General features: G+C 39.9%; 1 protein-coding gene across 1 annotated transcript; it reads left to right on the forward strand.

Moving 5' to 3' along the window:
- Positions 1-307: 307 nt before the first annotated feature.
- On the forward strand, positions 308-26480 carry LOC142094983 (protein-glutamine gamma-glutamyltransferase 5-like). Its single transcript, XM_075177671.1, has 13 exons — positions 308-511; positions 3264-3443; positions 3625-3867; positions 6831-6949; positions 8150-8278; positions 10904-11081; positions 15521-15659; positions 16057-16160; positions 16236-16475; positions 17373-17756; positions 20322-20482; positions 23934-24067; positions 25814-26480. Exons 1-13 carry the CDS (start codon positions 502-504, stop codon positions 25959-25961), a joined length of 2169 nt encoding a protein of 722 aa, XP_075033772.1. The 5' UTR covers positions 308-501; the 3' UTR covers positions 25962-26480.
- Positions 26481-27200: the final 720 nt, after the last annotated feature.

A 27200-nucleotide genomic window follows, 5' to 3' on the forward strand; every position in this document is an offset into this window, starting at 1 on the left:
CACAACAGTGGGTTCTGTATTATACACTAACCACCAGAGGATGGGTTCTGTATTATATACTGTCACCGGAGTCAGCACTGCACAGGATCAATGTGTGGGAAAAAAAATACTTAAAAATGCAGTATGCAAAAAGAAATCCAAACTACAGATAGTTATGACAATTTCACTTAAGTGCGTCTTAACATATTTAATAGCATTTAGTCAGACAATACAAAAGAAAGTGCTTCTCCAAGAGAGTGATGAAATAAGGCTGAGACCTAGTCATTCATAGCCGCACCTGCTCTCAAACAAAGTTGCCAAGAAAAAAAAACTGTGTTCCAAGTGAGCAAACCAGTTGTGATTCTACCAAGTCAGAAACACAGCAATGACGGCTGCCCCACCTCATCTCTTCTGTTTTATATCCCATACAGCAGACAACAAAGCAGTCACTGTCTCCTTATAGTCCGTCCAGTGGATCTGGTTCCACCTTAGAGCAAAGCAAGGACAAAGGCAAGAAAAAATATGGCACAAGGTAGGTACTATAGGATAAGAAGTAGAAACAACGTTTGTGACGTGCGTAATAGAAGTATAAATACTGTATGATGCATTTACATGAAGATGAAGCTTCTGCAAGAAAATCTACTATAAAATAAAAGTACACTGTACTAAAGCATTCCTTGTAATATACATTATATATGCTTTGTAGATCTTCTGGATAAAAAGCAAGTAGTCCAATGTCTTAGATATGTTTTATTCACGTTACTGTAAATTAAAGCCTAGCAAGAATTTGGGGTTTTGTCTCATGACAATTTGGGCGCAGTATTAGAGTATTGCTATAATTTTAATTTAACTTTTGTTCGAGCAAGGTTCCGCTGACATTAATTTTCCTCTTGTGATGAAAGTTATATAGGTCTCTTAGTTTCTCATAATAGCGTCTATGTTATAATCAAAGTATATTCAAATAACAAAATATAAATACTGTTGATATTGTCTAGGTCAGGGGTAGGCAACCTGCGGCTCTACAGGTGTTGTGAAACTACCCAGCATGCTTTGCTAGTAGATAACCAGCAGATAGGTGGCAAGGCATGCTGGGATTTGTAGTTTCACAACACCTGGAGAGCAGCAGGTTGCCTACCCCTGGTCTAGGTCTAGGCTCTCCAAGTGACATTGTGGCCTCCAGCAGCCCTGTTATCAAGGGCACCTTTTAATGAATGTAGCCTTCCCATACAAAATCCATTAATTGATAAATATACAAAAGGATGTGATTTCAGGCTGATGTTCGGCTTTGGAGATCTGTAACAATTACCAGAGTTAGGGCTTGGGGTTGTGTTATTGTGAGGTTACAATTTAAAAACCATACTTTCATTATATATGTTGATTTGTCAGTATACAGTGTGTCCCTACAAGGGCTCCGAGCAGTCGCTAGTTCTTAATTTCTGATATTTGTATCTAAATTAACTCAGTTAGCCCAGTTCCATCTATCTATCTATCTATCTATCTATCTATCTATCTATCTATCTATCTATCTATCCCTTAGGCCAGTGTTTCCCATCCTTTTTGACATCTGCAGATACAGATGACACATTACTAAAGCCTTTGACACACCAATGTTAAGCTACTGCAATAAATACAACTAGAATTATTATTAATGATTGTGTTTGAAACCAAAAAGTGAACTGTGCCTAACTTACTTTAAAATATAGTTCACATATAATCCCACCTGTAAATCTATTATTTATTGTGCTTTCCCCTTTTGATCATAAAATCTCATAAAATGTCCTGAACAAAATGGCAAAGAATTACTGCTATATATAACAATACATAAGGTCAAATAACATAAACCTTCAGCACTAACATCATGTGCGACGGCGCCATGTAACCGATGCAGACAAATGACAAAATGTTCTGTGCTAATCTCATCAAGCAATCAATGCTAAGCATTAGAATACGTTTCACTATGTACATACTGGTAGGTCCCAACTCTTCTGACTTCAGTTCCAATATATTCACAGCAGCCTATCGAGCGCTATCTACGAACACTTTCAGTAAAATCTATGCAGATATAGGAAGCAGTTATTTACATGTAAATCAGTATAGATTCATATTTTTCTATTATCATAAACCATTTCTTTTTCTGTCCTTTCACTTTTCTCCTTTTTACATCAAAGGCACCGCCAAATCTAGTTGTTTGTCTATTTAGCCTTCATATAGTGAAAGTATTTGTTTTTATATGTGAAATATTGACCAGGAAGAGGTTAATGTCTATGCTAAAACCTCCAACCCATAAAACAGAAAAGCCAGGTGTCTGTCTCCTGATAATTTCACCCAGTCACTAGAGAAAGACAAAAGTTCAGCTATTAACTGTTAATTATATGTCTTATAACTAAAATGTCTTATGCCTGGAGTACAGAAACTTTTATTATAAAACACTATTGTTCTTTAAACTACGCAGTTGTTTTATAGGATTCGTGTAATTAAACGTAATTGAGCGTTACAAATAATTTCATTGTTTTGTTTGGGCATTATTAGTACCTATTATAAAGCACCTATTATAAACTTCAGGTTCACTGTTATAATTACTGTCAATGATTAAGATTCAGTCAACAATGTCAAAAGCATAATATGAAAAATAATAATCAAACTGGTTTGGGGAATATAAATAATAATAAGTCATGCCCAAGTTTACATTTATATTATTACAAGTATTCATTAGTAAGCAAAAGGAACGTGGTATACTGACATAGAAGAAGGGGAAAATTTATCAAGCTGCGGGTTTGAAAAAGTGGAGATGTTGCCTATAGCAACCAAGCAGATTCTAGCTGTCATTTATTTAGTGCATTCTACAAAATGACAGCTAGAATCTGATTGGTTGCTATAGGCAACATCTCCACTTTCTCAAACCCGCAGCTTGATAAATTTACCCCAAAAACTCTTTTTGGTATTAGCAAGCACTATATTGGAGATAAAAAAAGCAACATAGGTGAAAAATTCTGCCAGGCAGTAATCCATAACAACCGATGAACAATTAACTATGATCTGTCTAATGCAAGGAAGATCAGAGCAAGGGTCTGGTTGGTTACTGTGGGTTACTGCACTGTGTAAATAACCACCAAAATAAGACATTGCTGAAACATGGAAATACCCACATTGTAATACTCATCAGAGCCTTACAAAACTTATATTGTTTTTCCTGTAAATTATCCTTCTGAAACCTCTATTATAACTTCTGCCAAAATAAATATTTTTGAGCGTTTACACATACTAATGTTTCTGTGTTTGTTCAGTGCTGGATGTGGCTTTCTCGGATTTTCAGTGCCAGAAAAATAACACTTTACATCATACAGCGGAACTTAGTGACAGGCATCTCATCATTCGAAGAGGGCAGCCTTTCTCTGTTGCGTTACACTTCAAAGCAAGGGGATTTCAAGAAGGAACAGACAACATCAACTTCATTGCAGAAGCAGGCAAGTGACAGCAGGAAGTAATAAAAGATCTCCAATATACAGTAAATATTAGCATGACAACAAAGCTATCCCATAACATATAATAATTTAATATGACTCCTTCAGAAACGCAGAGCTTTGATGTTCCGCCTTACCTTTGATCCACCTTAACTCATATCCTCCAATTGCTTTGTATTAATAGGACCGTGGCCTGATGAAGCTTCGGGAACTAAAGCAATATTCACTTTAACAAAGGCTTTAAATCGAAGGGCCTGGAGTGCAGCCATTGAGAACAATGGACGCGACTCAATGATGATCGCCATTTTGCCTTCTCCCAATGCTATAATTGGGCAATATACTCTAAAAGTTCAAATTTCCAAAGGAAGAAAAGCCACCATATTGCAACTGGGGACATTTATGCTACTATTCAATCCCTGGTGTGCAGGTATGGCAATCAGTTTACATTTCAAACAAGTGAAATAATGACAATGGAAAATGTCTTATAATACATTTTATACCCTCTTGACCAGGCCTGTCCAACCTGCGGCCCTCCAGGTGTTGTGAAACTACAAGCCCCAGCATGCTTTGCCAGTAGACAACCTGTTGATAGCTGGAAGGGCATGCTGGGACTTGTAGTTTCACAACACCTGGAGGGCCGCAGGTTGGACAGGCCTGCTCTAGACCAGCAGGATTATATCCAGAAACTTTTGGGATGGGTTTATAGATTAGATTATCATCATACATTAATACACATATATTTATATATTATTTCACATGCAAAGATTTCCCTTGCATATCTCCATCTCACAATGAAAACCTATGCCAGAGTTTCAGATTCTATCCCTCTACAGTGAAAATGAGAAAATCTATCAGGTTTGAAAGGTGGAGATGTTGCCCATAGCAACCAATCAGATTCTAGCTGTCATTTTGTAGAATGTTCTAAATTAATGATAGCTAGAATCTAATTAATTACTATAGGCAACATCTCCACTTACAAATCCGCCAGAAACTTGCAGCTTGATAAATTTACCACCTGATGTCTTTTCGTTGGTTCTATTAAAAAAGAAAAACATACATTGTGAGCTACTGTGTATATGCTGTTGTATGATCACCTTTGTGTTAGCTGTGAAATACAACTCTACCGGTGTTCAATCTGGGTAACGGTGAGTGTTGTATGGAGCAGTTCATGGCATTTATAGGCACTAAAGAAGACCACACAGTCAGAATCTGCAACACAGAGTCTTCACATAATATTAAACTGCTCAGCCTTGTTTTTACAGTGTAACATCCAGGGAACACAAGTGATAAATAGAGCTGCAGAATCTGTGTGTGAAGTGTAGATTACAGGCAAAATAAGGCATGAACTAATTAAAGCTGGTTGTTCTGTCAGTCTAAAATGTATCCTACAGTATCTTAGGTGCCGTGTTAAGCTGGGTACACACTACAGAATTTGCCACCAACTTTTTATGCTGATCGATTTTACATGCGATCGATGGTCCGATCGCTCGGTCCATGGACTGCATACACACTAGCCTTGTTTAGGACAATAAAGGGAAGAGCGGACGTCCCTTTAGCGACATTTTACAGTCATGTTATCCTGAGCAATGACTGTAATTTCGTACTCACTGTTGTGGATCGGTCGGAAGTTTATACACACTACACAGCGGAAACGAGATTGGAACAAAAATATTAAACGATACGACCAACCAAATGAGGCGACAATCATCCATTTGGTCAGACCTTAGACCATCGTGTCACTGCACACACTGACCCGACTTTTGAACGAGCGGTCGTATGTCAGCTGATTTAGCCGATTATTGGACGAAAACCGTGTAGTGTGTACTCAGCTTAAGTAACTTAAGATACAAAGACCAAAAGCCCCTGTAGTAGGGTTGTGTCTGTCTTGTAACTATACAATGTGCCCATTTCTGCTCCCTTCAATTTACAGTAAGGATAAACTGCACAGGTATTGTGCCCCTTTACTCTTGTGGAGTTCAAACCTTCTCTGCTTAGTTGGGCAGAGAAATTAATTCTTCCATTCACTCTTTCTCCTGATATCTTCCAGCTGGGTGCTGAACGGTAAGATTGGTTACCCATTGGTGTTCTGACAAGGTCGGTGACAGTGCATGACAAACGCAGTCATGTGTGCAGTGGTAACCAGACCCCAGTACGTTGGTTTACACTGAACACAAATAGATAGAACAGGCAGCATCCAAAATGCAGTGCCTGCTGTAAGTTCTCCGTACAAAAGTGCAAGTGGGTAAATCAACCAATGGGTTCCTTACCATATAGGCTTCTATCACCATTAACAATTCTAGCAAAAGCATGATTTTGACACCAATAGATAAGGGATTTAACTATGACCTCTTTTCCCAACCCCAGTCCAGATTAGCTGATTCTTAAGTAGACTAATGAAACTGGGGTCAGTGCTGAGCAGTAGATATCAGTAATCAGTGCACTAAGTCTCTGACTAAGTTACCTTGTGCATTGGGTATTCTTGTTGTGTAAGTGTATATAACAATAGCTAAGATTCTGACCCTGCAGCTCAGACTTGGATAAGGTAGGCATAGAGATAATGTAGAGTTAAACAATCTTGAATGGTTAATTCACATCAAGGATCTCCAGGACTGACAGAGAGATGAAAACATGGGCACATGTAGACGAAAAGCTTGGTGTGAATCCCAGAGAGACCTTTGGAGGATGGTCTGTACAGCGCTGCGGAATTAGTGGTGCTATATAAATAAATGGTGATGGTACTTGGGTGTAAGTATAAGGAGAAAGGGAGACCTTGTAGGGGCTCTGTGAACATACTCTATATTATTGCTGCAGGTTAAATAAGTTCATTGAATGACTTGTTTATTAGGAATTATCAGGTACTCTCCAGTCAGTAGAGGCGACTACTATCTCTCACCAGCTCTTCTCATTTTGCTGTGTTAAGAGACATGGGGGTAATTGTATCAAGCTGAGAGTTTTCCGGCGGGTTTGAAAAGTGGAGATGTTGCCTATAGCAAACAATCAGATTCTAGCTATCATTTTGTAGAATGTACTAAATAAATGATAGCTAGAATCTGATTGGCTTTTCAAACTCGCCGGAAAACTCTCAGCTTAATACATTTACCCCATGATGTTGTCACAACCATAGCCACAGTAGAATTAAGTGCATTGTCCTACAAACCCAATAGGCTTTCTAGAAGAGAAATAAGTGTATCTTATCAGTTAATTCATACAGAGATGTAACCAAATACTAACAGCTCATGTAACCTTTCTATGTCTGTGCATGAATATATCTGTGAAGCCTGAATAAGGACATAAAATGATGTCATCCAGCTGAAAGACAATTATGTATGATAGTACTTGTTTCAGCGGCTACAAGAGTTTATCTGGTCATATCTTGTCTCAACTTGACAGATGATGAGGTGTTTCTGGAAAATGAAGCCAAGCGTCAGGAATACATCATGAATGACTATGGATTTGTTTACCAAGGCAATCATAAGTGGATTTCTACCTGTCCCTGGAACTATGGACAGGTAATTAATCTATTGTTTTCATCCACTCTTTCTTTAAAAATAATTGTTGTGTTTTCTTGTGTGCATGCTCTACCTAGAAATAAGGTATAATTGGTAAGGAGAAAGGAGTTTTATGTAAGAGTGACTGCAGTGTGAAAAAGATTTTAGTTTAAAAGGCTACTGTGATATAAAATATTTAAAGACTTAAAATTCCCGAATACAGAAGAGGCATTCTGTAGACAGCTGATATTAATGACATTTCAGGTGATCAAGTAACTAGGAACCAAGGGCCTGATTCATTAAGGATCTTAACTTTAGAATCTTCTTATTTCAGTCTCCTGGACAAAACCATGTTACAATGCAAGTGGTGCAAATTAGTATTCTGTTTTGCACATAAGTTAAATACTGACTGTTTTTTCATGTAGCACACAAATATCAACTTTAAATTTCAGTGTACAAATAAGCTATCAAGTATTTGTGTGCTACATGAAAAAACAGTCAGTATTTAACTTATGTGCAAAACAGAATACTAACTTGCACCCCTTGCATTGTAACATGGTTTTGTCCAGGAGAATCAGGCCCCTAGTTCCCAAATATGTTGTGGTATCCAATAAGGATAAAAGATCAAAATAAAGTCACAGTAGATCAAATGGCAGAAGATTTTGGATGAATAAAACCATAGTAATAATCAAAAGTATATGCACTTGCAATTGTGCTAAATCCAGTAGACTTTGGATGCAGTATATATTTTTTGCAGATATAGAGCACGTTGGGCCTTATGGTGAAGGCAGAAGATTGTGGTTTAATTGAAAAGAAGTAAGTTCATATAAGGCACTGAAATTAATGTCTGTATAGTAAGTGTATTCCCATTGGGGGAATAAGAATAACGAAGTTCACTTGGATATCAACCAATACACTACATGTTGTGAAGGGTTGTTTTAGAGCACATTTTTTTTTTGATGTAATGGTATTATGCTATGTCAACATTTTTCTTTTTTTTTTTCACACAATGATATTTTATGAATCCTTATCACCCCAGATTTTAAATAGGCTCCTAAGATAGAGAAAGGAAAAATATAAAAAGAGGGAGGCTGATGTCCACAATAGGAACAGCTGGACTGTTCAACATGCTTAAATCAATGCACTGTACTTTATGGCACAGGTTATGAATGGACTTTGGGATGCATTATCAACTAATACTAAATCAATCCTTCTTTGCAGTGGGAAGACAATATTTTGGATATCAGCCTAAGGATTCTGGACAAGAATATAAACTACCTACGGGATGCATTTAAGGATTTATCTTGCAGAAACAGCCCTGTATACATTAGCAGAATAGTGTGTGCCATGGTGAGTATGCAATTTAATTAAGTAAACTGATTTTACTTATTATTATATCAACCAAAACTACCATTGGCATGTATAATATATTATTTTATTAGATCACAATATGCCACAATTATTTTGCGGGTGTTTGTACCGCCTGTTTGGGATCATTGTGGCTAAAGGGACACTGTTCTGGGAATAAAAAGGTACTGTTTGTAATAATTTTACAAAAGCAAACAAAAATAGTGAAATAAAATCAAACTGCATTCCATCAGATGGAGCATTGAAAAATGCTTTATTTATCTGACCACACTGCAAAATATATGTTCATAACATAGAATAAATATGCAAATGAAGCAACATTTTGAACAAAATTTTTCTCAACCTCTAAATTCAAATTCCACAATCAGAGATGGGCCAGCCTGCTTCCTCTAGCAGGGCCTCTGAGTGAGTCCCTGTACACCCAGTGATGGGCCAGCCTGCTTCCTCTAGCAGGGCCTCTGAGTGAGTCCCTGTACACCCAGAGATGGGCCAGCCTGCTTCCTCTAGCAGGGCCTCTGAGTGAGTCCCTGTACACCCAGTGATGGGCCAGCCTGCTTCCTCTAGCAGGGCATCTGAGTGAGTCCCTGTACACCCAGTGATGGGCCAGCCTGCTTCCTCTAGCAGGGCTTCTGAGTGAGTCCCTGTACACCCAGTGATGGGCCAGCCTGCTTCCTCTAGCAGGGCCTCTGAGTGAGTCCCTGTACACCCAGTGATGGGCCAGCCTGCTTCCTCTAGCAGGGCTTCTGAGTGAGTCCCTGTACACCCAGAGATGGGCCAGCCTGCTTCCTCTAGCAGGGCCTCTAAGTGAGTCCCTGCATACTCAGAGATGGAACAGTCTCTTTCCTCTGGTCAGGCCTCCAAGTGAATCCTTGCACAGATTGGTTTGAATTACAACTGAATCTCGCCACTGTTCCCATTTGATTATAGGGTTAGTTTATTAAACTGCAGTGGCTATGCAACGAGTGGAAAACTGAACCAGTGTAATATAATGAATGGAGGTGATCACTATTAAGACTGAAAAAACCTGCAATATATTGTCCAACTGTTCAGCGTGGGAGGGGCCTGGGGGCTGTAAAACCAGTTTATCTTGTGCCATGTGGGAGCCCAACGACTAAGTCTTCCGGCACCTTTGGGCCAAAAGGGGTTGACCTTGAGGAAGTAATAGCTCCCAGCTTAATGACACAGTGGCATAAAAAGAAATTCCAGAGTTACTGTGTGAGCGTCCATAGCTGTATACCAGGAGCTAGTTCACTATCTTCATTGCCATTGCTCCAGGTAGGACTTTTAAGACAAATGCCAGCCCCTCTTCCTGCTATAGGAAGTCACAGTAAAGAGCCCACATTAAGATAGGCATGCACAAATGTAAGGGGGGCAAACACTTAACCAACAGAGCTAGAGGGGCAAGGTTAGGTCCCGAGGCACAGGGGGTAAGGGCTTTGTTTAGGTAGTAAAAACAACCAGTACCCACTACTAAATGGCTGCTGGGATAAACCATCATATTATTATCATGTTCCTACTGCCCAGGATGAGCAAGTAGGGGCATAGAGCTGTAAGTTGTAGGCTTATTTATTTTATCATCCCCATCATGCTTTGAAGCCAGTACTGTTGAAACAACCCAGTGGCTGGGTAATAAAGTGCCCAGCTCCTCAATGTAAAAAGGGGGCTTCAATAACGTGCTGGATAGCAGAATTTCTTCAGGTAAAGTTGACTTGTTAAATTGTGCATTTTGGGTCCACCTCCACTTAGTAAACAGGACATTGGATAGTAGTATGACGTCTCTGTGAAGTAATCTGATATCATATTTTTAAGTTTATCATTGTTTAGTAAGAGAGATTATTGTTAACTGGAATATAGCAAAAGTATATTGAAAATTCCTCTCCCAGCAGTTCAGCAGGGTTCTAAGATGAATATATGTTGCCTAGTAGTCAAGATGCAGATAGAAGTGCCAGCATAACATCCAGCACAGATTTTATTCACATAAAGATCTACTTACAACAGAAGCAGCCAAGAAGTAACTTTCTATTCATATGTGCTCACTGATTTTTTTATTTATTGCCACCTAGGGTCATAAACTGGTAGTACACCACAATATACCAAATTGAGAGACCCTGAAGATTTCCATTTATTACACAAAGATGCCATCTCAAGAATATTGTTAACACACCAGAGTCTTAGTTGTAGGTATGAAAACATTGTTCCCAGTGTCCAATTTATTCTCCCCAGGCTAAAAACAGATTCTGGGACAAGGGTTATGAATTAAAGTGGGAGAGTCTCCAGATTTCTTTGAAAGATAGCTGCTGCCCTATAAAATCAAAAGCTATTCAGAAGCATTATTATTATTATTATTATCATTTATTTGTTAGGTGCCACAAGATTTTCGCAGCGCCGTACACAAAGGAGCAGCAGCACAATGGGGTTTCTCAGTCCCCTCTACAGTGTCTGTCCTAAAATACATACTTCTCATTTGAGTCTGAATAAAATGTGATGAACAGCAATAATATTACTACATTATATATATTTTTTATGTTGGGGGCCACTCAGAAGGTTTTCTATTGTATTTTAACCCCCGTCATTTTTCAATAACGTGGTTTTACATTAAAATTATAGATCAACGCTAATGATGACAGTGGAGTCCTTCAAGGTAACTGGAGCGAAGAGTATAAAAATGGAGTCTGCCCTTCTGCGTGGAACGGGAGCATTGCCATTTTAAGAGAATGGTATAAGAGGGAATGTCAACCTGTCAAATACGGGCAGTGTTGGGTCTTTGCTGCGGTGATGTGCACAGGTAATGGACAATACTTTATGATGTTGCTTTGGGGTTACAGTATGTGTAAAGTCCTATTTTTAGCATGCATAATACAAGAAAGCAAAGCTGAATGATAAACAACATAGCTAGATTTACAATTTGTTACCAGTTTGTATTGAGGCAGACCTAAATAAGACATCCAGAATGACCCTTTCATATACAGATATACATATATACTGCATAATTCCTTTAATCAAATGGGGAAATCCAGTAACCACTGAAGTGAGGTGTACGCGCTGGATCATGCCACAGTAACCCCATCCACTCCATTGTACTTCAGAGCTAATGGGACGAAGTTAGGACTGTATGGCGCAATTAACATGCCCTACGACTGGCCCTTCAAACGCGCTCTTTTTGCAAAAACATGTACAATCTGTATAGACAGATCTTGCCAAATTTCCTACTAACATGTCTATAAGTCAAAGAATATTGAAGTGACAAAAGACTCTTTCCAATAGGTGCCTAAGATGGAAATTCAAATCAGACAGAAATAGATTTAGCATAAGGTACAGTAAGGAGTAGTGTCTGAGAGGGCATTCCCCCGACCTATACTAACGTGCCCACTGCTGCCATTTCAGTGCTGACACTGGGTTGTTCATATATAGAGAAGAAAAGTAAGGAGTCTACTTATTGATATCTGGTGGTAGAACTGATTTCCTATTCCCATAATGTATCAATAAAATCTCGCCAGGGCAGCTGAGCAAGAGGCCAGTGGGAGGGAATACGCACATGCGTCACTTAGTTAGCTGGTTCACACATGTGCAGTGGTACTGAAATATAGGATTTGGTCTTTGAGTACAACTAACTAAAAAAAAAAAAAATAATCCGCTTAGCGGTTGATGTTTCTTTTTTAACTTTTGTTAGGTGTAAGAATATTATCTTAGCACTATAAATAATAACACAAGACACTTGTTTGGAGAAATGAATGGTCAGAAATGTATTGAAAATGTAAATTTATTTAAATGGTGGCAAATATAAGCAGACCAATCAGCCTTAGACCTCACCCATAAGCTGTAAACTTTGAACCGAAAACTGGGAAACTACTAGGCATTGGGGGTCAAATCTACCCCATTTGGCTCATTAGCTGAGCGTTCGCCCAAGCGGAGCCCCATAACCCCAGAGGGGTATTCTCACTAATTGATCAATCCCTTTCAGGGGAGATTGCCTAAAACGCCACTCAAATGTGTCCTAATGATCGCTGATTGGACTGCTTTCTGTCACAGCTAGGTTCCCACACCCCAGGAACCTAAGCCCGCCACCAAACTGACCTCTCACAGCCGAAAAAGAGAACAAAAAATCTGCTCAACAAAATAAGATAGTCCCACATCCGACAAGTGCCCACCATCTGCCCTACAGAACTGCGTGAAATGGGTCTTGATTTCAGGATAACTGATAACTTTGCCACCGAAATCCATGAATATTTTCCTCACTGCTCTATTAACTTTTGAGCGAGCCTTTTCAATACAAGCTGATTTACCAACTCCGCTCCAATTAATTCTAGGGATGATATCTGATCAAATTAAGTGTACTGTTGGCCAATGCGATTTAATGACCTCCACATCCGATTTAATATGGGCAATGAGGTCCAAATCTTTCAACTTACCCAAGTCACCCCCTGTCCCCCCAAATGAATTATCAGAATGTCTGGGCGGCCAAACTTAGCCTCGCTATCAAAACTAATCTTTAAAAGTGACGCCCAGTGTAGCCTTCTATAGCCTAACCATCTAACTAAATTAGTACAGGGAAAAATGCTCAAGTCACGAGCAGGGCCACTTTTATTGGCCCAAAATACAAATGAATGGCCAACCATGCAAACCATCTTGACATCCCGCCGATTAACCGTAACATAGAGTGATGGAGACATAAGACAACCACCAATACAAAAACATGTAAACAGATAACTAACAAAGTGCCAGACGAGCGAAGCACAGGATGACCCATATGGAGGTAAAACCGAAAACCTCAGGGTGCCGCCAGTCAATCAGGCCCCCACTAGTGGCAAAATATTGAAAAATCCCTCTTTGCCTCCTTTTAACAAGACAAGCAATGCATGCCATGGGTCAGCCTCGCAATTAAAATTAAATTAAAGACATTAAAAGTAAGCTTAGAGCGCTATAGACGTCCTAATATACCTTTTGAACACTTCGACTTCCATCTACCCAAAGCCATAATATTTTGCTTAGAAACTCCCTAAGCCAATTTAGAAGAAACCACCAACTCACTTATTCTGAAAGCTCCGAAAAAGGCCATTGAGAAAGCTAAATGAAACATGGATGCTTCAAACATATCAGTTGCAACTTCAAAAACAACATTGAAAAAACAAACTAGCATTCCCCTATCAATAGGCCTAGTTTTATCTTCTACACTTGGAAAAAATGTAGGCCAACCCTTTAACGCCTTGCGAACTAGAAAAATCTTAGTGACATCACGAAAACCATTAAGCTTAAAGAACAAAGAGATGCCTGACAGGGACACCACCATATATGCTTTAGATTTTCCAACAGTAAAACAATGCCAAATGAAGGACAGAATGCTCTGTTCATCAGTCTTACCTCCAGCCTTTCTTGATGAACCAAACCCTTCCCAAGCTGACCAGGCCTTATTCAAAGTACCTGGATCTACTGTATTTTTTGCAAGGTCTTCTATACCGGATTTATAATCTGCCAGACAAAATCAGGGCATGGAACACCAACATCGTTAGCATCAGGGGCTAGAGAACGAAAGTTCTGCCAATCAAGTCTTGGCAAATTATCTGCAATCCCTTTAAAAGACCCAGGCACATGCCTTGCCTTTAAAAACAATGTTAAAAGTTAAACATTTATAAATCAAATGTCTCTGTAACCTCAAAGCAGGAGGGGAGGTGGCTCTTTGATTATTGATAGCATGTACAACCCCCAGATTATCACACCAGAAATTTATGTTACTATATAGGGAAGCTACCACTTTTATCAGTATTTAAGGGAACTAAATTGGAGGGGTTGGGGGGGGGGGGGGGGGTGGGACGCCAAAAGCACTGCCACCACTGTTACCAGGAAAGGGATTGGTGGCACTCGTTACAGGTGCATTGGGTATGCTGCCCTGATGTATTAACATGGCCCCTCCCTGCATGCCGGGTTCATTGTGGCCACCATGAGGGGTTGACAGGGGCAAAATTGTCTCTCCCCTTCCGGCGCCGCTGGAGATCGAGACCATCTGCCATCAACGGCCTAATATTGCGCCTGGGTGTGTCAACGCCGCCGCGCATGCGCAGGTACCTTTTTTGCGATGGCGCACGAACCAAACAAGGGGAGGGAGGGAGTTGCGGCGAGTCCTGCACCTGGACTCGCTGCTGGCCACAGTGGATGGACCCCGGGAAGCCTCAATGAGGCGATGTGGGGCAACCCGGTGTATCTTAGAGCACAGCATCTCTCTACTAGGAGTGGGGGATTGGGTAACACCGGCAGGGATACTTATGAAAAGGAAAGAGGAAAAGGGAGAAATAAGAGAATACCAAACAAAATAAGAGCTAAAGTAGTAAGAAATAAAAAGGAAAAAAGTGGGGAAGAACAAAAAAAAATAGACAAAAGTAAAATCTAATTAATGGGCAAAAGACCTGAAAACTAAAGGGAAAAGACAAGGATGCAAATGATGAGAAAATAGAGAGCAATTCTGCAATCAGAAGCACAGAGAGAATCACTATCAAATATTTACCAACAAGGGCAGTCACGGCTATACTCACCAGGAACTTCCAGACAGGCAAGAGAAAGCGAACTGTAACCAACTGTCCTTATAATCCTTCCCTAGCTATAGCCCCTCCTTAAGCCCGAACACTGATTGGCTGAGCCTCACCCAAACCTTCCATGTTAAATTGACCCTTGCTAAGCTCAATATTTTTCTCTGCTTAGACAACCTCAGCATTTATGCTACTTCGAGCCAATTCCTGCTCTCTGTTATCCTTATGTTGTGGAAAGAAAACAAAACATTAAAAACAGAAAATATTGGCCATTGAAGAAAATGTTTTATTCTAAGAATAAAATATAATTTTATTCATTTTCTTCAGTTATCACCATCCTGAGTTATTTTTTAGCTATAGCAGACGTGGATGCGGCTTCTGCGGCAGTGACCCCATGATCACAAGTTTTGATACAAGTATCAAATCCCCCTTTTATTCCATCTCATCCAATAGATTTAAAGTCCTCAAAATTAAGAAAAACTTTTATAAGTTTCACATTGTGGGAAGTGGTTAATGTAACTGGGTATAGGACAATCTGAAGTACACGATTTAATCAAGATGAAGATGGTTTAGGATACAACATCCAGGTAGACTTTTTGGGAACATATTGTGTTGGATGTCGAGGCGAGTCTAATTGTAATGGTTTGCATGGTAAAAAGCAAAATATGTTTTATTACAAGTAACCCCCATTTCATTCTTTGTCCAGTGATGAGAAGCTTAGGAATCCCCACCCGGGTTGTGACAAACTTTGACTCTGCTCACGACACTTCTAGAAATCTAATTATTGATGAGTATTATGATACGACCGGCAAGAAACTTCCTGAAGAAGGCACCGACAGCATCTGGTAAGGCAAAAACTGATTCCAAATCGAATAAATAATATAAAATGTATCTAGAGTCATTTGTTGAAGAACAGAAAGGGGGACGTGCAGATAACATCACAGATTCATAAATAACATTTATACAAAGTAGTCCACCGCAAATGCCCTAGATATTTATGAGAACATCTCTATATCTCACTTAGAGCCAAGAACATATCTGGCCACTTAGTAAAACTTCTCCGTCATCTGAAAAACAACAATAAAAAAAGACTTTTATTTCTAGGAACAATTATGAGGGCACAAAACTGTAACCAAACCAATGTTTATACCAGACATTTGTGAAATCTCAAGGTGGAGGCTCGGTGTGTCAAAGTAATGTGGACCAAAATTCATAGAGCTACGTTTGTATATTTTTCCCTAGGAACTTCCATGCATGGTGTGAGTGCTGGATGGCGAGAAGAGACTTACCACCAGGCTATGGAGGGTGGCAGGTACTAGACCCTACCCCACAGGAAACAAGTGATGGTAAGATAACTCTGTCTTTCATGTCATATACCGACTGGGTAAGTCTCTTGTGTTAAACACTTTGCCTTTCAATAGGAATCTATTGCTGTGGTCCTGCCTCAGTGAAGGCTATCAAAGAAGGGGAGGTCCACCTCAACTACGATTCCCTATTTGTGTTCTCCATGGTGAATGCTGATTGTGTTTCATGGACAATATACGGGACAAAGAAAGAGAAGCATTTCTGTGACCCGCGTTTGATTGGAAATCGCATCAGCACAAAGTGTGTGGGGACGGATGAACGGGAGGATATAACTCACACCTATAAGTATGAAGAAGGTATACAACACATAACAATGATCACAAATAACACCACAACATTTATGGATAAAAAAAAAAATGTGAACTTATGGTGCAGCTGGAGGTGAGGGGGTATATAAATAAGAATTTGGTCGGCGGCGAACGGGGTAGAGATGTATAATTAAATATGCATTATATTAGACGTAAAAAGAAATGCTGGGCCATGTTAAGTGTACACAACATTGGCACAGTCATGTTATCCATCAGCATAAGAAGTCGATTCATTGCATCAGAAAAATTGATATTTTTTTTCTAACCTTTACAGTATGAATCATAAAACAATACTGTAACACTTATGCTAGCAAGAGAAAACACCATTGTATATGTTTGCTTTTCAAAAATGTGTTGACCTACCCAAGTGCAGGTCATAAGAGTTTGCTTGTTTAATGTTTGGTAACTTTGATGTGATCTGCAGATGGTCTATGTTATTGTATGCTATAAAGCACCAAAGGCTTAAATGCAGATAGTACTGACAGGAACATTGCTATGACACTTACATGTTGGAGGAAAGTAAATACATAGTATGATCTGTTAAATAAAAAAAGGATCTATATAGTAACTGGTCTATATAAGGATCTATATAGTAACTGACTCTGTTTCCGATATTGAGAAGTTCCTCTATGGGTGATTGCTGTTCTTGTGGTTACAAAACTTCTTATCAAAATAAACGAACAAGTTTTCAACGTAACTTTACAAATACAGGCCACTATATCACAATATATTGCTGTCACATATTTTTATGTCCTAGAAACATGCACATAGAGGTCTATGCCTTTCTACCCAGAAGGCAACATGGTGTGTACAAGAATATATTTATTTATTGCCTTATTTTAAAACATGTATTCAAGTTAAATGCTTCTTTTTTATCTTAATAAGGAACCATTGAAGAAAGAAAAGTATTCCAGAAAGCTTCGCAAAGATTACAAAGGCGAAATATGTCCTCTACAAACAGCATGCTGCACTCTAATTCTACCAATGGTATTTCTTCTAATGGTGTATCGCCTGAACAAAACAGATCCTTATCTGATCATGAAGCCCTCAACCATCCACTACAAGAAGCTAAATTAGTACTGAAGTTTAAATTGACAGAGTCTCCACAGCTTGGACAGACCATCAACTTGGCTCTATTGGCTGTTAACTTGTTGTCAGTTGTTAAGACCTTAAAGCTAAGTTTTAATGCACAGTCCATAAAGCACAAAGGGAAAGCCGGTCATCAGTTCTGGAAGGACTCCAAGTACATTGACCTTGGGCCTAATGAAGGTAAATCATTTATTTATATTGAATTATATAAAGTTGTTATTTCTTAATCAAATTGATTTTGTCAAGAGATTAAATTATTGACCAGGTACACCGGGCAAGGAGGTACAAGTGAAGGCCAGGACACTAAGAAACTACAGAGGGGCAAGATATCTGCAATAAGCTGAACCTGTGGCAGAGGATGGGTTAGACAGAAGAAGGGTAGACTTTCCTGACCAGCTGGGTTTTAAAGGAGCGTTTGAAATTATGCAGGCTGGGAGATAGCCTGATGGAGTGAGAGAGATCATTCCAGAGAAGGGGGGCAGCACGGGAGAAGTCTTGAATGCGGGAGCGAGACTTGTTAACCAGATGGGAGGTGAGGCGCGGTCATTAGCTGACCGAGAGGGAGAATGAATGAGATGAGGTTGGAGACGTAAGGAGCAGTGGAGTTGGAGAGGGCTTAGTAGGTGAGGGTGAGGAGTTCTGTAGAAAAGGGAGAGCCCGTGGAGAGCTTGACAGAGAAGGGTGGCAGATGTAGTTCGGCGAGAGAGGAAGATTAGCCTCGCTGCAGCATTGAGTATGCACTGAAGAGTAGTGAGATGGGTGCGAGGGAGACTAGTAAGATGGATCAGGGTATGGATGAGCTTTTTGGTGGCGTCTATGGAGGGTCTGATATGAGCCATATTGTGGAGGTGAAGGCGGCAGAGTAGGGTGAGGGATTGGATGTGTAGGGGGGGGGGGGGAGTCGAGGATGTCACTAAATATTGTTATACAGGAAAGCATGCCTCATGCAGTCTACACTTATCTAGTAGCAAAAATGCAGTTACATGTATGACAAAGAATGAACATTTATATTGAGGTTAATACTTGGAGAGATGTGATATTAAATATTCATTATTCCTGTAAGAATTGATTTGATCATTTCAAACAGGAGATTCAAATGGTGCAAGCACAGGAGTAGTGCTGTCCTTAAATAGGTAAATAAGGTGAAACTTTAGTTTTATAAATAATCAAAATACTTGTTGCTAGGCTCATGTGTCTAAAAAGAAGGAACAGATTGAAACTCTAACAGATGTCCAGTAAATGTTATTGACAAACATCTACAGTAGACAGTTATTGAAAGCTAATGATCATATACATAATATGCTCTATGGACCTGGGGGTTATGGGCCAATAACTGTGATATAACCCATAGCAGCCATTCAGATTCAAATATAATTTCCTAAACTGTGCTTTAAAAACAAAATATCTGAATGTTTGTTATGGTTTACAGCACATTTGTGCACAATGTAGCATATCACAAAGCTAAGGGAAGGCATCAATTTGTCAAACAATGTGAGGGATTTTATAACCTATAACTTTTGTCCATGTGAACATATTTCCTGATCCTGTCAGATGTTGGGTGTTTTTACCAAGCTAGCTTAGAATACACTTTTCAGTTACTTTAGTTCCCAATTATCAAATCAACTAACAGAGCAGTGCTCTGCTAAGTTATTCACATATCATCAACATCATCATCATCATCACCAATTATTTATATAGCGCCACTAATTCCGTAGCGCTGTACAGAGAACTCACTCACATCAGTCCCTGCCCCATTGGAACATACAGTCTAAATTCCCTAACATACACACACACACAGAACGAGAGCGACTAAGGTTAATTTTGTCAGCAACCAATTAACCTACCAGTATGTTTTTGGAGTGTGGAAGGAAACCGGAGCACCCGGAGGAAACTCACGGAAACACAGGGAGAACATTCAAACTCCACACCGATAAGACCCTGTTCAGCAATTAAACTCATGACCCCAGCTCTGAGAAGCAGAAGTGCTAACCAGTGAGTCACCATGCTGCCATGATACAGAATTTAAAGACATAAGGACACCCACTTGGCTAATGACACCATTTAACATCATTGGCCAGGAGAGACTGAAGCAGAGATATTTCCTGCTGGATGAATAAGGCAGCAGGCTATTGGATTTGAGCATCACAGGACCCTCCTCATATCCAAATACGTGAAGCTCATACCGGTCTGGAATGCACACTCCTTTTACACCATTATCTGATGATGTTAAATGATATGATCAGCTGGTATGTGTGTGTGTTTGTGCGCGTGTACGCGTCTGGGTGTGTGTGCGCGCGCGTGTGTGTGTGAAGGGAGGGGGTTCCAAAGCCTCAAACATTTATTGGCAGCATGTATTTAAAAATATCTGTAAACTATACAAATGTTGGCAATTATGATGTAAATGATTATGATTTAAGTAAAATACAGCAAGTCGGATACCAAGCAAAAAAGGCTAGCTGACAGCTCACAAGATCTCGTGATGAACAAAAATCCATTCAAAACAAAGTAATAACCCCTAACACCATCAGTATTTTTTTTAATGTAATGTATGACATTATAAAAATGGCTATGGAACTGAAAGTATACTGGATATTTACACTGGGAACATCTGATAATTGCTAGGGCCTAGTGTAGAATGGATGATAAAAATAAGTACAATGGCTTTGGGAGGGTTCGTCAATCATGTGATGTGTGCTGTACTGTATGAATAACTAACAATGCCTTTGTCATTCTTTTTATCTGCAGAGAAATGGCTCTTGTTACAAATTCCATATTCACAGTATGGAAAGTTCCTTGATGACAATAATTTGATAAGAGTAACTGCTGTTGGGGAACAGAACATAACCTGGGAGAAAGTTCTAGTGAAAAAGGACATCAACTTAGCTATGCCACAGATCATGATCAATGTGAGACATTCTTATACAGATACATATTTATCTATCTACAACATTATGCTTATGCTAATTATTTGTATATTTCACCTATTCTGCATGACGCCTAAGCATGCAACACACATGTAATAAATAATTAGATGTGTACACCTATTGTATATTTGTAAACAGCTTTGAAGCTGGCAGGACTGGAGACAACCTGTAGACAATCAATTCACTAAAACACTCACAGGGAAAGACAATCGGGGCAGTAGAACACTCCCAGAGATAAACAAACCTCTAGTCAGTCAGTGAATTAGAACAATCTCAGGTATAGACCAACCTGTAACCAATCAGTGCACTAGAACACTCACAGGAATAGACCAACCTGTAGCAATAGCATTAAATTGTTCAAAACACAAACCTAACTATTTGCATCATGAATGGCAACATGTGTTAAACACAAATCTCGATACAAACATTTAAATGCATACAAAAAATCTTTCAACAGATTGAACAATGAGTACAGCTCTGACTCTTTCTCCTTCCGAGCACTTTTGTGTATTTAGTCTTCATCTCCTGCCTGTACACAGGGCTGCCAAGAGGAATTCAGGGCCCCGGTACAACAACTTCATGGGGCCCCCCTTAAAGCTGAGAATGAAAAAAATTTTGTGCTGCCACTACATTTTCGGCACCAACATATTTTGGTGCGGCTAAAAAAAAAAAAAAACACCCCAAAATTTTTTTGCGCCACTAAAAATTTGTACGCCCACAACCACAATTGTACGACCATACACACATGTGGGTGTGGTCGTACAATTGGGGGCATGGCTATGAATCACTTGGCGTGCCCAGGAAACCCTCTTACAGAAAAAAAACTTGCATTGCTGTGTCACCAAAAATTGGGATTGTGCCACTAGAATCACAACATTTCTCACACGCTCCTGCTCTCTCCTACCTGTTCTTCTCACTTTCACCAACTGTGGCTGCAGGTTTCCTTATCTGCGGCTTGGCAGGAACCTGGAATGTTGGAAAAAAAATGGGTACTTTTAGAAAATTACAGCCAGCACCAGCGTTAAATCAATAGCACCCACGATTAACAATTAGGCCTTCCTCCAGCCCCAATATTAAAATAATAGGTTTATTTATTAAATGAGAATACTATTTCCCTCCCTACAAACAGCCCCAGCAATAAATTAATAGTATTTACATTTCAGAAATATACCTATTTACCGCAACCATCACTGACATTAAATAATTCATAGGCACATTTAATAAAGAGACCTCATTGTCCCCCACATTCAATAGCCCCCAAACCACCCCATCTTAAACTCTTTCATCACTGTGCCATGCTGCCCCCGTTCTCCATCACTGTGCCCTCCTACCCCCCCCACTCCATCACTGTTCCATCCTGCCTCCCCACTTCATCACTGTGCCATCCTGCCCCCCCCCCCCCGCTCTCCATCACTGTGCCATCCTGCCCCCCCCCCCGCTCTCCATCACTGTGCCATCTTGTTCCCCCTCTCCATCACTCTGTGCCTTTCTGCTGCCCCCCTTTTTTCCTTCATACTGTGCCTCTCTCTCCCCCTTTTTCCTCATGGTGTGCCTCTCTGTACCCCTCTTTTTCTCAATACTGTGCCTCTCTGTACCCCTCTTTTTCTCAATACTGTGCCTCTCTGTACCCCTCTTTTTCTCAATACTGTGCCTCTCTGTACCCCTCTTTTTATCAATGCTGTGCCTCTCTGTACCCCTCTTTTTCTCAATGCTGTGCCTCTCTGTACCCCTCTTTTTCTCAATGCTGTGCCTCTCTGTACCCCTCTTTTTCTCAATACTGTGCCTCTCTGTACCCCTCTTTTTCTCAATACTGTGCCTCTCTGTACCCCTCTTTTTCTCAATACTGTGCCTCTCTGTACCCCTCTTTTTCTCAATACTGTGCCTCTCTGTACCCCTCTTTTTCTGAATATTGTGCCTCTCTCTCCCCCCACCGTTGTTCCTCACACTGTGCCTTTTTTTTTTTTTTTTTTTTACTTACATTAGTATTAGCTGTTTTCTTCTCTTCTCTTTTGTCTTCTGTCTTCTTTCTTCTGTCTTCTGTCTTCTGTCTTGGTCCTGTCTGCCCTGCTCCTCACTGACTGCCGGGGGTGACTTGATGACGTCACGCCCGGCAGTCAGTGTAAACAAAGCAGAGAGGAAGGAGGAGGGGCCGCCGGCGCCGCTATTTTGTAAGTATCTTTTTATTTTATTTTTTTACTTTTTTACAACGCTGCTCCCCCCCCCCCCACCAACGAAGGGGCGGAGCCCCGAACCGCGGCACACCACCCCCCCTATACCGCCACCGCCCCCACACGCAAAAAAAAAAAAAAAGGAAAAAAAGTAAGATTAAAAAACAAAAAAAGCAAAAAAAAAAAAACCTGAACAGTGAGGCCCCGGGCCGGGCCCCCTGGCATGCCCGGGCCCGGGTAATCAGTACCCGCTCCCCCCCCCTCTCGGCGGCCCTGCCTGTACATACATCCTCATTTTTGAAGTGGACAGGGATAGAATAACCACAGTATCAATCATTTTGATTTAAGTAAACTGTTCATCAAAAAACAGAAGTTTTTAATATATATATATCTAATATATAAATGTCTAGTGGCGTGTGTTAGTCTGTCTGTCTGTCTGTGTGTGTGTGTGTGTGTGTGTGTGTGTGTGTGTGTGTGTGTGTGTGTGTGTGTGTGTGTGTGTGTGTGTGGAAAAAATAAAACCAAGCTGCAGGGCGGAGTTATACACTGACCTACTAAATTCTTAGTGTGTGTGGGAAAAAAAATTCAGAAAGGGCTGAAATTTGGTATACTAAGATGTTTTTAATTTGTTAATTTAATTTGTTAATTGTTAAAAGTGTTTATAAGGATTTAAAAAAAATATATATATATATTTCTTGAAGGAGAAGTGACAGTTGGGAGTGGTTGGTGGTTGCCGGGGGTGACAGTTGGGAGTGGTTGGTGGTTGCCGGGGGTGACAGTGGGGAGTGGTTGGTGGTTGAGGCCTGGGCTATGGCCCAAATGCATGACAAGAGTCTTTTTAACACCTTAAGTAGCTTGATTTGACTAGAATGCATGAGTATCATGCACGGGTTAACTTGTGTATAAATAAATATATATATATATATACGAACAATATGCTGCAGTTATCTATCCATACAGAATAGTAAGCAATACTGAGAACTGTTTCCATCCTATAACACAAGTTAAATGAATTAGGTGCCTATTTACCAATTGAGACCTTATTGGCAAGATAAGGATGATTTTTATTCTATGTATTAAAAATCCTGAGAATTCCTGTTGTCAACCTTTGATAATGTATATCATTACAATTCTGCACATCTCCACTAAATGTCCAGGGTATTAGTAGTCCTATCTGCAACCTGGGAAAAGATTAGATTGTGGAGAGAAGGTAACAGATCTACTACATTCTAACTACTCTAACATTTCTGTTTCATGTCCTGTAGTTCCTGGGATCTGCTGTAGTGAACAAGCCGTGCAAAGTACAGATCACAATCTCCAATCCTCTCAGTGAGGACATTCAGGACTGTCTGCTGGTGATTGAGGGCTGTGGTCTTCTGAAGACTCAGATGAAATTACTGTAAGTAAATGAACAAATTTAGATTTAGCTAGCGACAAAAACAGGAACTATATAAGTGATGGTGGTTACCTATTTTGGAGGTTAGGTTAGCTCAGAAGATATGAACAGTGTTTCCACTTTTTCTGTAGGGAAGATCTCTGTGGTCTTTAAATGTCATATTTATGGATTTAATCTTCGGAATTAAAATGGTTTACTTACACTAAACTGTGCATCTAGAGAGTGTAGATGGTAAAAAGAAAATGGATAATAACACTATTGAGGTGGTGCCACAATCAAGGTCTTCTACACCATGGAACAGCAATCCTGTGCAAAGAAGGGAACAGCTTCACCCTGGTCAAGTAACCCATTGTAACACATTTACGTATCATGTGCACAGGAGCAGGACATGTTTTCCAATAATGCCTAGTTTTGTAGTCAGTTAATATTCTGCTTCTACCCTCACCTCTACCGTTGTTATTGTATGCAAATGAGAGGAAAGAGATTGATTTTAGGAAGAAAGATGGCTTCTACCTCTGTAACTTTTAGGTCATTACAAAATTATATTTACAGTCACATAGCAATAAACTTTTATTTTGAAGACACAACACATTAGTCACAGGGATATCTTCACACATTCATTAATAGCAATCCCTCTGCTGCACCTGCTCATGCTACTCAGTTATAGCAATCTCTGCAAATAATTTTTATTAGCTCCGGTCTCTTAACAGTAAATCCTCTCTCCAACAACCACATTTTTCTTTGAACCACTTGTTGGGAGGTACAAGGTATTGCACAACAGAGGCACTTTTGACAGGCAGTGTTATGTTGACTGAGACTGTTCTTTCAGTAGCAGCAGTAATAAGTCTATTCTATTTTCATTCTGCTGTTTGGATTAAGTCGTCAACGCCTCAGAGTGACAAAAAGTAAATCTTCTAGCTGCTGTCTCTTGTTCAGTTCTAGATCCCACCGCTGCCACCAAAATGGTAGTTCATGAACAGGACAAGCATTCAATCTTTAACTTTCATTAACAGGATTTATTTGAACAAGCTTATGGATGATTAGTATATTTCAATGTTTACTCATCAAACAGCCTTAACAAAGATGATCAAGTTAATATACAGACAATTTATCAATTAGGCTGGGTAGTTGCTCTCATTTTTAAAGTTAACGAACTGTGCCACCTAACAACTATCATTTTCCCCTAGTGAATTAAACAATGTGCCCAACAGTGTAAATTCAGGACACTATTCATTTTCTCTTTTTTTGGATGTTACATAGGAGCCCTGCATGGCACAGTGCGGCAAGGGTTAGTCTTGGGATTACGTTACAGCCCCTGTCAAGTTAGTTTAATAATGAAGTAGAAAGGTACAGGAGCTTGCCCTTTTCCTAACACCGGACACACATACTTTAAATCAGAGGAGCGCCAGCTTGCTACTACCAGCCCTACTAGCTGGCTGCCTATGGCCAATCCCTAGTTGAAGGGAATATGTTCTGCAAGGCTACATGCAACCAAATCAAACCATCTGGGTTATTTAACATGGTGTGATGTATGTCTTTAGTATATGTCTCGATGGCTGTGTGCTGCCGCACCAAAATGTGGATGTTATAAAATAAAAGTGAATTGTGTTTGTTTAATCAGTAGTCGCTCTGTAATTACGTTGATTAGAATCCATATTAGGACAACACAGAATAAAAAACCTTAGCTATAGTTATTATTACACATAGAACATCCACTGAATTATAACTCCTACCCTTCTTTTCTTTTAGGGTGGATACCATGAAGAAGAATGAAAAATCAATTCTGGAGTTTGAGCTGGTTCCCTACAAAACAGGCCTCAAACAGCTCCTAGTGAACTTAAGCAGCAACAAATTCCGTGTCCTCAAGGGCTACAAGACCGTTCTGGTTAATCCCTAAACTCACACTTTATAAACTTGAAGGGATGTGGTAGTTTTACAGCTGCACATGACCAATAATGGATGCTTTGCCGATTACATGGTTGTTCATGGCTGGAATGGAGATATGGCATAAAGAGCTTTCTTGATCTTCTCTAGAGGCTCCGATCGGGATGTATTAGACGACATGAGGAGCCAATCAACTGAGATTTTTAAATATTGGGTTTGTACGTGTGGAACTGTACTGGTTCCTCAGTATAAGAACTAGTAATCATTTTGTTAGCTATTGCTAAGCATTTTACATAAATATGTTTTTGTATTGTATATTTGCACAGTGTTTATATTATGAACCATGTCTAATCTTGTACAAGATTTGAGTAGACCTTTGCAAAAGTGTCCTGTTTTTAAAAAATATGTGGACTCTATTTGTTTTTTCATTATGCATAGTATATTTGCTGCTTGAATGTCGTGTTACTAATAAAACCAAAATTAGATAAATAAAAATAAAAATAGATTTTATGGTAATCCTGCACTTACTGTACATCTCTTACAAGTCTACAGTTCTTATTGGCTATTGACCACATTGTGCCACTGCAGCATCTGGGAAGCCACAATCCCACCTATCAGACTGCACAATGTGTATGTGGTATTTTTGGAGCCCTTCACCAACAACCATTTACATATCACCATTACTCTTGTAACCACAGCTGAATTTACTCGGTCATTTGAACAACTAGAAATAGTGGCCCTGATTCATCCAGTAACACAAAGGGAACATAATTTTTTTGAAGGGCTCACAGTGTATGTCCCCATAAACCTCACATCACCCTTTAAAATTCTAAACATTTGCATGCAAATAAACACACGGAGACTTGGATAAGTTATTAAAAAATTGCCAAAACTTTTATTATATGTTTAAATTAACTAAACCTATGGTGGCGGAGAAAGGGCACTGCGAAATAGATCTCAAGTTGGTAACACTATATCACAAGTGGACTGGCGCAAACCGCCGTACGTCCACAACCACAGGGGAACAAATCCCATCATAACTTGCGCTGAGTTGGCGTCAGAGTGACTGCCCCTTTAAAAACTCACTCTGCCCTCCCTCACCGAGCCAGACAGGGACCCTCCTCACCGAAGGACCAAAAAGGGAGTTACTGGTGCCTCCTAGGGAACAGTGACCTACAACCAACTACCTGTGCGCCCACAAATCAGCCGCTGAACGCAGTGCCTTCCTACCGCAACATTAACCCAGAAATGC

The sequence above is a fragment of the Mixophyes fleayi genome, chromosome 6 (assembly GCF_038048845.1).
Source record: "Mixophyes fleayi isolate aMixFle1 chromosome 6, aMixFle1.hap1, whole genome shotgun sequence".
NCBI classification, from domain to species: Eukaryota; Metazoa; Chordata; class Amphibia; order Anura; family Limnodynastidae; genus Mixophyes; species Mixophyes fleayi.